General features: G+C 40.2%; 1 protein-coding gene across 2 annotated transcripts in view; it reads right to left on the reverse strand.

The window, feature by feature from the left end:
• Window positions 1-16,626, reverse strand: part of RCE1 (Ras converting CAAX endopeptidase 1) — a 207,763-nt gene that overhangs the window by 172,433 nt on the left and 18,704 nt on the right. For both annotated transcript variants that reach the window (XM_078660861.1, XM_078660862.1), the window contains exon 2: window positions 14,565-14,667. In XM_078660861.1, coding sequence (XP_078516987.1) covers window positions 14,565-14,667 — 103 coding nt within the window. The remainder of the gene's footprint in view (window positions 1-14,564; window positions 14,668-16,626) is intronic.

Below are 16,626 nucleotides of genomic sequence, written 5' to 3' on the forward strand. Positions count from 1 at the left end.
CGTTTTGGAGGGATTGAGAATGAGTTGGTGAACTAACATCCAGTTGTGAATAGTATTGAGAGTAGAGCGGAGTAGTGAGAGATCATGAGGGGGAGACACCTTGAGGTAGATACCGGTGTCATCCGCATAGAGATGGTAGAGGATTCCAGATTTGCTTAGAAGGTTCCCTAATGGTTCCAGATAGAGATTGAACAGAGTGGGAGCGAGGATAGAACCTTGAGGGACGCCTTGACCAACCACCAGTGGAGACGAGACACTGTTTGCAATCTAGATCATTTGGGATCTGTCCGAGAGGAAAGAGGCAAACCATTTGAGTACTGTGCCTTCCACACTGTCCCTGAAACCTCAATTCAGGAATTTTGGGACTTTCATCGTCTCCATCTCCAGCCTACGCTGACATCAATCTGGCGGATTTGATCCTTCGTGATGGCCCTGTACTGACCCCCCATGAAAGCTGGTGTGGCGCTCTCTTTCCCCTGACTAGGATGAGATTTTGTTAATGACCAAGCCGGTTGTTGTGGGTTTACTTTAGTTCTATTTGTAATGGAACCTCATATTTGGAATGGTGCCACGACGGCACTGGCGGAGCATTCCAAGGCAGACGGTTACTCTGCCAGGGACGAGGTGCCGTGATGGTTGTGTGCTATTTATGAGAGGATAACCTCGGAGCAGTGGTTAATTTGTAAAAAAAAACGGTGCTGGGGCTCTTGTGTGGAGGCAGCTTGCACCAGCCCATTTCTCATGCTACCCCTGACTAAAACAGAACCTACTATTAACCATTGTAAATAACAAAGGGCAACTCTACAATGCTAAAACGTATGCCTCCTTAGGAGCAGTAATACAAAGCTTGCTCTAAAAATGCTATAAAAATTAACAATATAGAGCAGGGGTCCCGTCACAAATGCAGTTCACCCCAAATAAGTCACCAAAATATCCCAAATGAAAACATAGTAAAAACATGTAGTACCAGCTATAAATCTCGCTAACAGAGTCGTCTCCCAACTATTGCATACTAGGGTCAAATTAGGCTCCAAACTGACAGTTTTTAAACCAGCATATTGTCAAACAAAATGCCTTACTTAGTTCCTCGCTTTCCCTTTGAATAAGATTATCAAACAAAGAATGTCAACCTAAATCGGAAAAACTCAGCTGAACAAATCTGAGCCAGGGAATATTCAGGCCATGCTCACATCACAACCATCAATGAAGGATTGATTCAAAGTAGCCTGAGGGTTAATTCACAGTGACAGCCATAACAAAACAGACCTCTACTTATTATTGTCCTCAAAGTAGGACATAGCACGTTCTTCATGACAAAAATAGTGAGATGAAGAATGGGGAAGGGTGAGAAGGTGCCTGTAAAATCGTTTCTCCTCTATTTGCAAAGCACAACAATATGCAAAGCCCCAAATCACATTCCAATAGCTAGCAATAGGAACACATGCTTTCCCATCCCTTAAAGATAAGGGAAGAGCTTACCACCTACATCCTGACAAATATTAAAAAGCGAGCTCACAATTTGAGAAAACTTAGGAATGCAGTACCTAGTATTACCGGACCAGGAGTCGCTAGATTCAAACACAAGCCCTAAAGAACCCAAACTAGCCACACACTCTTTTTAAAAGTAGCAGTCACAGTTAAACTTTCCCGGTTATCCCTTTGGATTTCAATCTTCCTTTTCAGCAGAGCCTCTTTGTAAATTGTATATGCCTTCAAAACTTCAATGGCGTTCCTGGGTGTGGTGGTCAAGATCTTAGGCAGGTTCCAATTTGAACAAGAGCAAAAACCAGCGAAGAAGCAATGAGTTTCGGAAACAGATCTGTACGCTGACTTGAGTAAAGATATTTTTAATTTAATCCCATGAAACCATATACAGAGATCCTAAATTACATTCCCGAATTATTATCTTGCAAGCAAGCCATGAAAATGCCGAAATTCGTTTTTATTAAACAATCCAAACATTTATCAGGATGGGGCAAATGTCAGACCAACCTAAGGCAATTAGGCAACGGCTCAATAGCAGTATTATGGATTTTGCAAAACATCTTTGCAAAATCCAGTAGTATAATAAAGGTGGCTACCAGGGGATTATGATACCCAAATCTAACATCCAATGTTTCACTCTTCTCAATTCTCTGAAACATTCCACGAGTTATAAATACATAATCTATAATAGAAGCACGCCCCCTCCCGTGGAACGTCAGAATCCTTGGCTCATTTACATATTTGATCTCATGAATATTAATAAGGTCACAGGGCAGAGCATAGATGCCTAACTCAATACCCCTGAGATTGGAGGAACCCTGCATGAAAATGGCATCAAACCAATGTAATAGGAGTGCCTAAGTCATAAGTGGGAAAAGTAAATTTAGCGTTAAAATCAACACATATCATGATATTAAATTCTGAAGAAAATGTTTTATGCATTGTAATAAGTTTATCAAATAGCTTAAAAAGTAGCTAAAAAAATCTAATTTACAATGTTTAAGAAATCATTGTTCTGAACAGTAACAATGTAAAATGTAAAACTATGTGAGCCAACCACCCGGTTTACTTAGATCTCAGTGCTAAGAGAATCCAAAGGAATGAAAGTCGCTCTAACCCCTTGCTTAACCCAAACTCATAAGCCTCGTTTGGGACTGCTGGAATTAGAAGGAATTGCAGGTATGGAATAACAAATAAACCCATTACACTCAAGAGGAGCAGTAGCCCATGTTTCTTGCATTATTACAAATTCATACTTGCCAATCAGGGATACCTAGTCTGGCTGAGTCAACTTATGTATCCCAGCAAGATGCCAGGAGAGAAAACTAAACTCAGGGGCGTTTTTCATGGTTGTAAGATCAGATACAGTCTCTATTATGCATCAATCTCTCCTTTTACACTGGAGAGCACAAAACATCAGGCAGACCTGAGAGTCAATGAATCATTGATAAACATTCCAATGCCGCACACCTGTTGGAAAACGGCGACGTATTGGGCCGTAGGCATGGGTTGAATTTAATTCAATCTTGGCCCCGGTGGGAGACATAACTATGATTGCAAGGATATGCAACACCAGAAGACTTATAAAAAAAATATCCAAGCGGAATGGGATGAATAGGCGAACGTCCTGAAAAAGAAAAACTGGGCATATCTAACAGACTGCACACTATGTTGGGGTCTCCGAAGTTAACAATACAATCCCCAGACAAGACCTTAGGGACCGTTCCAACCCAATCCCTCTTCTGGCCATAATCATTTGCTTGTTGTTCATGGTGCTGAATCCCATATGCTTAGATAATCAGTGAAGCACCTTGCATATCAATTCAATTCAAAGATATTTAGTCGGTTACCACGAAAATAACCATAAAAGTACAGTACAAACTACAGATGATAAAAAACTGCTCATATTGAATACTTAGATAAAATCACATAATAATAGATTTGCGATAAATAAAACATTTTTTTTTTAAAACAGCGACAGCGGCATTGACATATACTTCAACCAAAAATTGCAAGGCCAATAGTGCAGGCGACATTGTCTCAGTCCAAGTTTCTGTAGTACCGGGATAATAATCTCCTTCTTGGTCTAATATAGTATTTACAGAAAGCCAATATGTGTATAGTTGACTGTATGGAGACATCGTCTCACAGGCACTTACATAAGTCTTTAGACCAATCATTTAATTCTGGAAAACTTAAAGATGTAAATAAGATATTCAGTCTGAAGCGTGTTAGCAGAAATAAGTCATAATCGCCCATAGTTAAAGAAATATATGGCTGTATGCTAGGGGTCAGCAAAATAAGTTCATGGGCTTGAACCGTTGTTTTTTCATTTCATTTATGGCTCTAGTTTCACTCATATAACAGATACAGCTGGCTTTAAGATCTTTCCAAGACACATTGCACATAGTGTATGGATCATTAAAATATTCTCTGGGTCCAAGTTTAATTAAAAACATTTTAACATATTCTAACCATCTTATGTGTTTGACCCCATCCAACCCTAGAGCATAAGTTAAAATATGATAGTTAAAAGCAGTTTCATCTGTGGTCCAAATGTTGTGCCACAGAAGAACAGGCTGAATCTTAATCATGTCCTCCAAAAAAGACATGCCCAGTTCTGAATGGCAAATAAAATTTGAAGTACTGTCAAAAGAAACTTAAAAAACACATTTTTCACAATCTGCAGAGCATTTACCTCAGCATAGCCCCATATTCCAGCTCCATACGTGGCTATTGCCACACACTTTGCCTTATAAATGCGAAGCAATTCTACAGGGGGTCGTCTACCTAATTTACGACTGAAATTAGAAAATGCCATCAGTGATTTAGTAAAGAACAGCCGTCTAGTTGTAACTGCCTGGGTCCAGGTTCCTGACTTATCAAATAGGATCCCCAGGTAGGAAAATGTTTTAGTGCACTCAATGGGCCTTGGGTCTATAAAAACAGTATTAATCTTCTTATTAGAACCCAACCCACAGTGCATTGTGAACGTTTTGGAGCAATTAATCCTAAACCCCAAATTTGACATAAAATTAGAGAAGAGGTGACAACCCTTTGCAGACCAAGCGGCGTGCGGGCCATTAAAACCTCATCATCCGCATATAGGAGTGCAAAAATAGGCCGCTTAGCAGCTGTCGGCAAATCCCTGCACTCCTTGACTAGAATAGTTTCTAGGTTATTTATGTATAATGTAAAGAGGAACGGGGCAAGGACACAGCCTTGCCTCACTCCTCTTGACACGCTTAAGTGCCTAGTGCATTCGCCACCTGTCCCGTACCGAACCTTCGCCCTGGCCCCTGAATAAAGCTGCCTCAGAAAAGAGATTATTAAAACATCCATACCCATACTCTCTAAAATAAGCCATAGTTTATCATGAATAACACAGTCGAACGCTGCCGTTAAGTCGACAAAGGTCGCCCCCTTTTGCTCTAGTATATATGTCTAGATATTTAGGCCCTGTTCGACTGTGCCCATGCCCTTACGGAAGCCATATTGTAAGTCACTTATAATAGCCTGTTCCTCCGCCCATGCCTGCATTCTATCCAATAGAACTCGCCCAATAAACTTGATTGTAGAGTCCAGCAGCGAGATAGGTCGTTAACAGGCTGGATTCATCCTATCACCTTTTTTTAAAATTGGCACAATTATCTATTCGTACCAGGTTGATATAGACCTCGTGTGCAACATGCATTAAAAACTTGTGTTAAAAGTGGCCCCCATAGTTTTAAGTTGGATTTAAAAAGATCCACCGGAATACCATCCGGGCCTGGGGCTTTACCTCCCAGGCTTGAATTTATTGCTGTATTAACCTCACTAAGAGTAAAATCAAGTGTTAGTCCCCTGGATTCAAACAAAGGCATAATTTCAGTTATATTTGATACAGTGCCTTGGGCTTCTGTTGCTGAATTTTCATACAGTTTTGAGTAGTGTGATATCCATTCCGATTCAGTTATAGCAATCTCAACCGTTGCTATATCCTTAGCAGCCAAAAAGGGTGCATTTACGGCTTTCCAGAAAGCAGAGGGATCTCGATTTTCAGAGGCTTCTTGCAAAGTGCGCCATGCTTCATCTTTTAGTGCGGTCTTTCCCACTTTTAATGCACTCTTGTATTCTCTTCTTGCCTCTCTGATGTGTTCCTGATTCTTCACCGTAGCATGTAAGGAATTTTTGCGGTTGGAGTAGGCCTTTGTACAGCAGGTATCAAACCAACCTTGTTTATGGGTAACTTGCTTTTTAGCTTTAACACACAATGCTTCTTTGACATATTTTGAAATTGCCGTAAAATGTTCTATAATTTCCTGATCCGTCGACTTCTCAACCAAACAAGTTAAAAACATGTCTTTACAATTCTGGCCAACTTATCTAATAAAATCCTTAGAATCTATATTTGCCCATCTATGCGCATATCCATTTTGCCTACTGAGGGTAATATTATCTACAGAGTGAGGTGGATCCGCTCTAGAGATGATGCCCTGATGGTACACTATTACATCTATACTTAAGGGAAAATGATCACTTAGAGCAATATCGGGAGTATTACAATTCTTGACACGTGTGGCATGCCTACTTGATATTAATATAAAATCAATAGTAGAGAAAATACCTCTACCTTTAAACGTGGGTCGGAAGGGGGCCATTGGTGAACACATATCATTAGCAAAACCCATGTCCGAAGTAAACATAACATCATCCAAAAGGTTTCCATTCGCTGTATGTCGAAAGTGTGAAAAACTGGAACCTTTTCCAAAATAAAAAACGCAAACCTCATTGTCAGAATGTTGGCACAAAGGAGAATTAAAATGCCCTCCCCAAATAGCAAATACATCATTGGAAACATGGGACTGTAAGTTGTCTAAATAATGGCTCATAGATCTCAATATACCCTCGATCACCATTGGGGGAGCATTATTATAAAAATTCAGTATGACTAAACGGAGTGCATGTTCTAAATGGAGGCTAATAATTTGATAATGTGGTTCATTAGCATTCAGTACTATTTTCTTTATAGCCAGGTAATTTGAGATGTACGTGCAGAGGCCCCCTTTTGCCCTACCGTGAGTTGATGTTATTGCTGGGGTGTGAAAGGTTTTATAACCACTTATATGGATGGGATCCACCGCCCGGGTTTCTTGCAGGCTGAGAATATCAAATTTATTCACGAACTCCATCCATAACATGTTGGACACCTTAGCTTTTAATCCCGCTATATTCTAAAACATGAGCTGGCACTTGTCTTTCCCTACTTCACTGCAATTGTTTTTTCTGCCACTATCGATGTCAGCCATTATACGGTTAGCTTGTATGGAAAGTGGTGAGGTAGAAGCAGCCTGGGTGTCAGTAGCTAGATCATGTACCATCTCTACATCTTCGTTAACTGTTGTAAATACATCCTGGGAGGGATATTTCCCAAGTTCAATTTTGATGACAAAGGGCCATCATTGGGTAGTGTACCCGGACTACGGGGTGCTACAGCCTGTGATAGTACCACCATTTGTGGTCAGTCGACTAATTCAAAGTTAGTGAGTGTTTCAAAGCGATTAAAGGTACTGACATTAAACCGGTTTAAATAGCTTGGGTTGTGGGTTTCCCTGTGTTGAGTGACATTTCTGAATTGCAATGGTTGGTAAATGTAGCCTAATGGGACTAAGTTGACATCCTGCCCTGAAATTATGTGATTCCCTACTCTGCGCAAAATCATTCTTACCAGTTGCGGGGTTTTAAAGGTCAGCACCACACAATCTCCGTTCAGGTTCTTCCTTCTTCTACCTACCCAAATTCACTCTCCTATCCATTTTAAATTCATCGAATAACCTCTCCGTTAGACCTGTTCTAGAGCCCAGCCAATGTAATGTTTAATTTCTTAATGTCTCCCAAGGTTCAGCCATTCCAGGTTGTAAGCTTGGAACATTAGCCAATGCCACTACGTAAGGGGTGGCCTCACGTGGTAAATCTAGATTTATTTTTTTACATTGATCAAGGCTAAAACATATGGGCTTGCAGAAGGGGGCAAGCTCAAAATATTCAACTTTTGCCTCCTTGGAAACCGGTTGGGAAAAAATACCCAAGCCATTACTAGCAGTATGCCCAGTTAGTAAAAGTATGAAGATTAGCTGGGACAACCAAAGGGGAAGGGGGTAGACACGTGGGGAAAAGGAGGCGGCATAAGGGTTGGGTCAGTGAAAATAAAATTTATGGTGTTCAGACACGGAGTGCCTGAAGAGGACGCAGGCCTGCTACACCTGCCGCCAAAGGGAACCACCCTATGATGCACTTGGAAGGCCACCAGAAATATTACACAAAGTGAGTTTCGCCATGGTGGGTTTAATGACATCCAATCGATCTAAAGCATCTTAAGCTGCACTTCTTTACAGTACTTCAAATCTGGCACATAGGTCGTTTATCAAGTCCGGCTCACTCAAAGACAACCGAGTACTGCATTTACAGCCAATTCCTTTTTTGGTGCCAATCCCCCTCCCCATGGTTCCCCCTCTTTTCTGTTTGACTGGCTGTTCATTTGACAAAGAGGTAATATTGCACATAGGCAAAGTACTAGCAAAGGATTGTTCTTGTCCACATTAACATATATATTTCACAGCACAAAACTCAACAGTTTCTAAATGATTGTCCACAGAGGAAGAAACTGCCCCTTTAATCGACAGCCTTCTGTCCGTCAGAGCGACCTCTTTAATACTTAGTCCTACTGCATGCTCCAAAATGGAGTCTAAAGTTGTCCCCTTGGCTGCAGGTGCAGATTTACTCAAAAGTTAACTTCTTTCCCAGAATTGGAAGTGGTTAATCCAAAAAAGTTACAAATGAAGTAAGGTAGACCAGCCCAGCCTCTTCTGGGGAAAGACGGGTCTGCTCTTGGCCTGCTCTTCACCTAGCAAGCTCTAATTTATACACCCACCCAGCGCCAAACAGCTTCCTGCCTCCTGGCTGACAAAGGATTGTGGTCTCTGAAGTCCTGAAGACCCAGGAAAAAGCGTCCAGCGCTCCAGGAGAGTGGCAGGCTCTCATTTCTATGCCTGCTTAGTGCCAAACAACTGCCCCGCCTCCTGTCTGGCAAAGGATTATGATCTCTGTAGTCTTGGAGAAAACTTGTACTACTTAGCTGCTAACAATTGCTGTATGAAGAACAAAATGGAAGGGATACAGCTTATACAACTGGGTGTTGGTTTTCATGAGAGTGCAGGTTATGACAATGGATTGAACTGGGCTGCCTCAGGCAGGTCCTGCTCCTCTTTCCTCCCACCAGCTCATTATCACTTCTCTTCCTACCAGTTCTAGGCCTTTCGTTTCCCCATAATTTCTAAACTCCTATGGTCACTATAGTTCCTACCTTTACCCATTTTCTGAATGCACTAGGCCTCCCCACTTTACCTTTTCTGTTTCCTCTGCTAAATGATTTTTCCTCAACTGCCTCATTTTTGTTTGTTCTTTGAATTGTTGTTCCCAATTGCCTGATTCTTTTGCTTGGTTGCATGGCCACCAGTTAATTCGCATTCGCTCAGCACCATTCCAGGTGTTGGCAAGACCCACAAATTCTCAACAGGACATGCTACACAGTCCACTGTACAGGCATCCAGTACAGCACACATATGCAATGCAGTTGAATAGCACTGTGCTTCAGAGGTGGCTGGTGTAATGATTAAGTAGTGGGCCGTAACAGCAATTCAAACGTGTTTTCACATGTGCGAGCAAAGCAGCTTTTCCACCCAAGACATTTTAAGGAATTGATGTATACTGGTGCAACTTTCAAGACTATTTCTGTGAGATATTGACCAAAAATGTAGTTCTTAAAGGTATTTATAAAGGAAAACTCATAAAATATTTAAGTTAATTTCTGGTTGACCCAGAAGAGGGATATAGTACCAAGCAAGAGAGGGTGGGATCGCTTCTTTACAATGCAAAACACATAACCTAGGATAATAAATGTCCACAAAGAGAAACTTGCAATTTTGTTCCTGCCGGTCTACTTTTGTGAGGTTCTATCGGAATCAAACATTACACACATCATTGCATGGATCACCCGCGCATACTTTTTTGGTGGACTCATCTAGCTGATCTTCTAAGAACCCGTCCTGTGTATTATATGGCCCAGATTGCTCAGTTATAGTGCCCTATACTGTAAGAATGGATGTCTCATTAAAAATACATTCCCCGATTTCTCTGATGTAGCACACTGATTGTATGACTGCCCTGTGATCCGACTGCAAATACATTATCTTGTATTGTATGAAGGGGACCTGACTGCACAGAGATAAATCTCTGCATTGCATGAGCAAACTTACTGAAGCTATAGCGACCTATACTGTGCAAAACTCGCCCACATGCACAAGCTTAGCTGTCTGTATTATGATAATACAGACAAGAGTGAATCGGTTGCCAGAAATATCGCATTGTGCTGCATTAACAAAATGAATGCGCAGATGTAGGGTAGTTTTGGTGTGAAACAATTGGAAGTATAATGCCACATCCTTTACGGGTGACCACAGTGCAAATACAGCTCCTTGTACTTTAGCCCGGGTGGTCCTTGTGCTGAATAGTGCCCTGTATGATAAAAATTATAACGGGAGGGTTCTACATCTGACGGCTCTGGGTCAAAAACACCCATTTCCTGCTGTGACCTTGCATGTTTCATTGTAAGTCTGTTCCCTCAAATGTAGTGACTCAGTTCTGCTTAGCTTTAATAGAACTGAGTCATTCATTTTCAAGCTTTATTCGACTATTAAAAACAATCACAAAAGCGTACAATAAAACACAATACAAACATAAGAATAAAAAAAGCTCAGCAATGAAAAGATTACGGAAAATTAAAACACCAGACTTTTCCTGTGAGAAATGGCTTTGAGTAAAAAAGTAGCAGTAAAAAAACAGATGTCTGCAGAGTCAAGTGCAAATAACAATTCCATGGCTTGGGTAATAGTATACACTGAAAATCTTAAAAACATAGGTCTAAGATAGAGACGGCGAAGATGCATATAAAGTGGGCAAATAAGCAAGAAATGCAGAGTACTTTGCCTAGTCTGACCGTCACAGGGACAAGGGGAATGGCTATGATGTTTCATCTCAGGGAAGGCAACTAAGTTATGGACAATACCAAGTCTGAATCGTGTCAGAACAAACTGATGGGACTGTTTAGTTATGAATTTTAGATACAAAGGCATGCCCTTTACTTCTGGTTTAATGGTATGATAGAATACATAGGTGGACATGGCAATACTCTTTAACCTACGCATATCAGACTTAGTTTGAATGAAAACATCTTTAAGTTCCTTTTTTGATAAGGTAACGACACAATAAGGATCCTTAATGATGTCAAGGTTAAATACATCACCAAAGGTGGAAGAGACATAGCTTAACCAAGGAATCTTAAGGGCCTTGTCCAACTTCAAACAATCGGTGATAATTTTCCTGGAAAAAGTAGTCTCTTCTTTTGCCCAAGTTGACCTCCATACCATAAGAGGTCTTAATCCCATCAGATCAGTCAGATAATTCAAACAGACCTCACTGTGGCACAATACAGTAGGTGCCGAAGGAGGTAGGCAAAGCAATCTTCTAAGAAACCCATTCTCGGTATTTTGCAATACCCTATGCTGACTATAACCCCAAATACCAGAGCCGTACAGAGCAATAGACGCACATCTATGCCTGTAAATGTCTACCATATCAGGTATAGAACTGAGTCACTGAACTGGAAGGGAACATAGGTTCAAGGAGACGTGCTAGACTGGAGCTGCTTCTATTCCTGGGTAGCTAAAAAGCACAGCAAGGAATTATTATTTGTACCTCGGGAAATAATACTCCACTATGAAAACATTTGTGTTTATGTGCTGAATGTCTGCAGTGACGCTCAGTTTCATTTTCAACCCCTGACCCTGGAATTTCGTTTCAGACAGGCTTCCAGTGCTATCTTCATATGACTCTCCTTCGGGGCACAGAGGTTCGCGCTAAAGATAGAAATACATGTCAGCATTTGTTGTTACGTAATACAGGAGGCTTTTTTCATTGGATAAGAGCAAGTGGCAGAATAAAATACAATCTTGATGACTGACGGCACATATTATATACAGATCTGTGACATTTGCTAAACTGAGTACAGCCAGAGAGAATAACACGGGAATATTTGTAGATTTAATACATTTAGACAGGGACTGAACAGTAAAGAAGACTGGGAAAAATTAATTCAACTAATATTACTTCTGTTATTCATTAAGCACCGTTCCGCCAGTACAGCGATAATACAATTTCTGAGAATCTTGCATCAGCTGATTAAGTTGATACACTGTCCCTAGATTGAGCCGATTAATATTCTGGAAACAGTGTGCCTACAAACATAAATTTATAGTAGTCCATCTCTTATTCTTTCGCACAGTTGTTATCTTTTGCCACTTCAAGATGGCTGCCATGAATTTGGTAACAAATGTGGTACCGTAAATAAGCACAGCCTTCTTTCGAAATTGACTTGTATTTATAAAAATATTGAGTAAGAAAGTCCAACAAGAGAATGATGACGTTTTATTCTTAAAATAAATCTCCGTTTCACTCAGTTAGGGAGCTACCTACTAATAGAGTATATTTTATTCCCATTCTAAAATGGTCGCCGTGTTTGTAGCCTGACTCCTACACTGATATTAGGCTATACTTAGTCCTAAACTCACAGCGTTATAGTATTTTATCGAAATTATGAAGACCGATAAGTTGGAATTTTTCATTTGGACATAATACATACATTCTTTCTCCAAGGCCCAACTTCATCACGTGGATCGGACACAACCTATATAAACGACATTCGGGTCTGGCAATGTTAGTATCCTGACCCAGAAGTCGTTCGTTGCGAGCAGGGAGGCCACAGAATTTTTATCAGGTGAGCGGAGCGGGCAATGCTTAACATTGTATGCCTCTTCACCGATACTTATGTCATTTAATGGGGAGGTGATTCTGTCTTTTTGTGCTGCATCTAGATGAGGGAGGTGGCGATTCCCGTTAGATGTTAGGACAGCTACGTGGAACGTTTTATCATAGCGGGTCCCATGAGAAGAGTAGAAATACAGCAATGAATAAAGTATGACGAGCCCGCTTCTAAACCTTTGGGATTTAAGATTATCATTACGTCCGTGTTTAACATTTGAATAGTCGGGCATATGAATTAGTCAATTGATACTGAGACTAAAAACACAGGATGTGGGTATGCTTACCCAGTGGGTACAGCCAAAAATGGGTTGGCGGCTTTTATGTTTCTGTAGCCCCAGTAGTGTCACGTTAGACATATGACACTCGAGAAGACCAGGACAACCGGCCTGTTCGCTGCGAGTGATAACGTCAGAATATAATGGTGTTTTTTCAGCCCCCTGAGAGTCATGCTCTAGATATGACACTCGAGAAAAGCAGTACATTTTAGCGTGATGGGCTGAGTGGTTTTATAAAACTCAATGCGAGTGAGTTAGTTAGAATTAAATGGACTTGAAATGGCAACAAAATGCAAATATTTATAAGGTGATTGTAGACATAGGATATAACGATTAAAACTATAAGTCTTCTTTGATATTACAGATTTTATTCCTACTGTTGCATTATTGCCAAGCAACCAGACCAGGTAATCAATCATGTAGACAGATGTGGGTCAGATCAAACCCGTAGTTGAATAACGATTTTAGTTATGGCGGCAATAATACATATTTGTTTTCGTCTATCTAGTTCATAACCGCCAATTATTGAAAACAACGATTACTAATAATTGCAGCCTAAGTCACGGCGCACTGGTTGAGCCATGTACTCACCACTATTCAAATGGTAAGCCTTCTTCTTATGAACATATATTTCTCGATTCAAATGGGCTACCACACAAGGAATCTTATCTAACATTCCCTTATTTTCCTAAGATCATTATTTTAATCGGTCTTAAGTAACATTCATCGGTGGCTCCAACGAACGCAGATTTTAAAGAAAAGTTACCAATCCAAAGGTATGCCACGAGAGTGATTGACTCGCAGAAGAATAGTCAGCTCCTTCTTTTAGATAATCCTTTTAATAGAAAAAAATGTTTATTAATTATGTGATAGAACATTTATTTTCCCCTTTACACCTTTGGATCATGTGTTGAACTTGATCAGTGCAATGCATATTAGTGGACAAGATGTTTGATTTATAATACTTCTGATAAAGTTTTTTAATAAACAGATATGTATTTGATTTGCTGTTAATAAAGTGTTTTCTGTTATTTAGACTATATTAGAAAACTTTGTCCTGAAGAAGGTGAAAGAATTACATCTCACCGAAACGCTGCATCGACTGTTTTGTTAGTTTTCTTGTCAAGTAGACTGATATTATTGTACTTCGAATAAGAGATGTTTTTACGCCTATATGTAATTGTTTTGCCATGTACACCAACAATTTTGTACTTTCAATATGAGATGTTTTTAAACTTATATGTAATTTTTTGCCTAAATTGAATAAATTGTTTATTAACATATCAGCTTTATATTGTTTTTAAGTTTACTCTTGTTCTGTTGTATCTAATCGATACTCACGGCATTTTGTATTCATTGCAACTGCGTCTGCTTATTGTATTGCATAGTCTGTTGTCCAACACACGATCCACATATTTATGCTAGTTTTTTCGTTTAGGGACTTTTCTTGTTCTTTGTTGTGTTGCCCTGTCCCTATTCAAGTATTAGGGTACCTCCCGCTTTTGTTATTACTAAACTGAGTACAGCCAGCGAGTATACAACAGAAATACTTTTTCTTAATATAACCAGATGTACAAATTCCAACAAGTGCTCAGAAAAAGGCACCCAATATGAACACTAAAGTATACACAAGAGCCCTACGCACATGTTTAGAAACATAATGAAACAGGTGGAATCACATTGAAGAAAAACATAGGATTTAAAACGATGTTCCTGAAATGTAAAGTACTGAAATTGTTGTGTGGTGGTTTGAGACTAGCCTCTAAAAGGCTACTACACACAGCTCTTCGACCAAGTAAAAATTATGAGTTCAGAAACAGTTCCTGCAAACAGAGAGGTTGGACAGAATAATAATATTAGAGGTATTCCACTTCTGCGATTTCCTACCTTAATTCCCGTCAGCTCTTTCCACACGGACACAAAGAGAGGCGAAAGGGCAGAGACAGTCAGCACGCTGGTAAATCTTCTTTTAATGACTGAAGGGTGGTCCCTGAAAAGGGCAAAGGAAGATTAACTTAAAATAAAGCAGACTTCAAAAGCCTTGGAGCACGTCAGCTGCAATAGGGCAAAGGTAGGAAACAGTGCCAGGGTGGGAAGTGGTGTTTTCTATGTATATATTTATACCGCTCAAACTGGCTGCAAAGCTATTAAGCATTATATAATGGGGGTCATAAGCCAACATCAAAATGGAGGGGGTGCTGTAGTAGTGTAGGGCGGCCGGAGGAAAGGAGAAGAAAGGAAGAGACGCCCTAACCAAAATTGTCTGTAACAGACAGGTTACACTGCGAAAATGTTCTCTGCTTGAAGAATAAGGTTCAGTACTCTTTCTTGAAACAACCTGCGATGTGTGTAACAAAGGCCTAGTCACACCAGTGTTAGTTTCATAGGCATTTTGGAGCAATAGCACCTGCAGTGAATACAAACAAAGTCCAACAGTTCACATCTCTAAAAGTTGTACTGGGGCAGTCTTTCAAGTCAGCAAAGCTTCCCAACTGCCAGGACCTTCCCACAACTTACTGTTCTTTCTCGACCAGAATGATACAATGGGATAAGGGGATAATAAGGGAATATGTAATTGCTTTTTAAAAATGACATTTCTATTTACCATGTTCCTATTGACTGTCCTTATCTACTCGCTCGTAAAAGAAAGTGTAAAATATGTTTGTTTTTTTTAAATCAGATTTGGTCATAGTCTGAGGCAATTACCTTTTTGGTGAATATGTATTTTTTTGATGTTGCTGTTGGTACTGCACATTTTTTTATGTTTGTAAAACATCAAGGGTTAGTTTTTAATGATGTTATGTGAAGATGATGGTTAATGTGATTGTCATATGATTTAATGATCCCAGTATTTGTGTTTTATGGAAATACATCTCAATAAACGTATTATTATCCTATCCTTTTGAAGGCTGGGTGTTTTGTCATGGAAATCACCGGATGCTCCAATAGTCCAGTCTCTGTTTATTCCTTCGCCACGGGGGGGAGGGGGCCACGCGCGGCGCCACGATGCTTGTGACGAGCTCGGCTCGTCACGGTGGCACTGTGCTCATGACGAGCTGAGCTCGTCATGACCACGCCCATTTAATGGAACACCCAGCACAGCAGGGGAATTATCCCCGCATGGGCGTTCCGCAGTGGTTATGACGAGCTCAGCTCGTCATGAGCACAGCGCCACTGTGCCTCATGACAAGCTGAGCTCGTCATGAGCACCGATGTGGTTATACTCGACTGTCTCCAGAAACACAAGTCAACAAAAATTGCTGATCCTTCTAGCTGACTTTAAACCTTAACCATGAGACAGTTCCCTTTGAAAGAAGTGATGAGTGTTACTCCTAGAGTACAATGCAAAGACTGAGGACGGAACTGCATGTCAAATATCAACAACAGACACATCATACTACCAAAATATCAAGGCCAAAACATTGAGGAGCAAAAGAATAAGAAGGTAGGTGCATACATGTAAGTAAAGATTTACTGTTCTTAACTCCACGTCCACATACCAGGAATATACCTCTAGGTAATATATGTGGAGTTAATTAAAGTAAACTTACACATACCTAAACAATATTTTGGTCCTCAATATTTTGTCCATGAAATTCTGGTACAACGATGTTCTGAAATCAATATTAAATTGGTATACCAGGGACAGTTGGTTGAGGGCAAGGACAACCTCCACTGAGTGAGAGTTTGACGAGTTAAGAGCCTAAGATGTTCCTCGGCTTTAATTAACTTTATAGAACAGGACTATCACAAACAATCCATGATCCTTGTATATGAAACTGCCCAAACTAAGAGGAATGTAATACTTTTGGATTCAGCAGCATTTGTGAATGCTAGCTCTGGAAGAATCAAATAATGCCTGACGTGAAGGAATTAAATACGAACTGACTGAAAGTATTCAATGCTATTTAAACCAGGCGTTTAAACAGACTGTACTTTGTATATTAAA

Source organism: Lissotriton helveticus, chromosome 9 (assembly GCF_964261635.1).
Source record: "Lissotriton helveticus chromosome 9, aLisHel1.1, whole genome shotgun sequence".
Classification (NCBI taxonomy): Eukaryota; Metazoa; Chordata; class Amphibia; order Caudata; family Salamandridae; genus Lissotriton; species Lissotriton helveticus.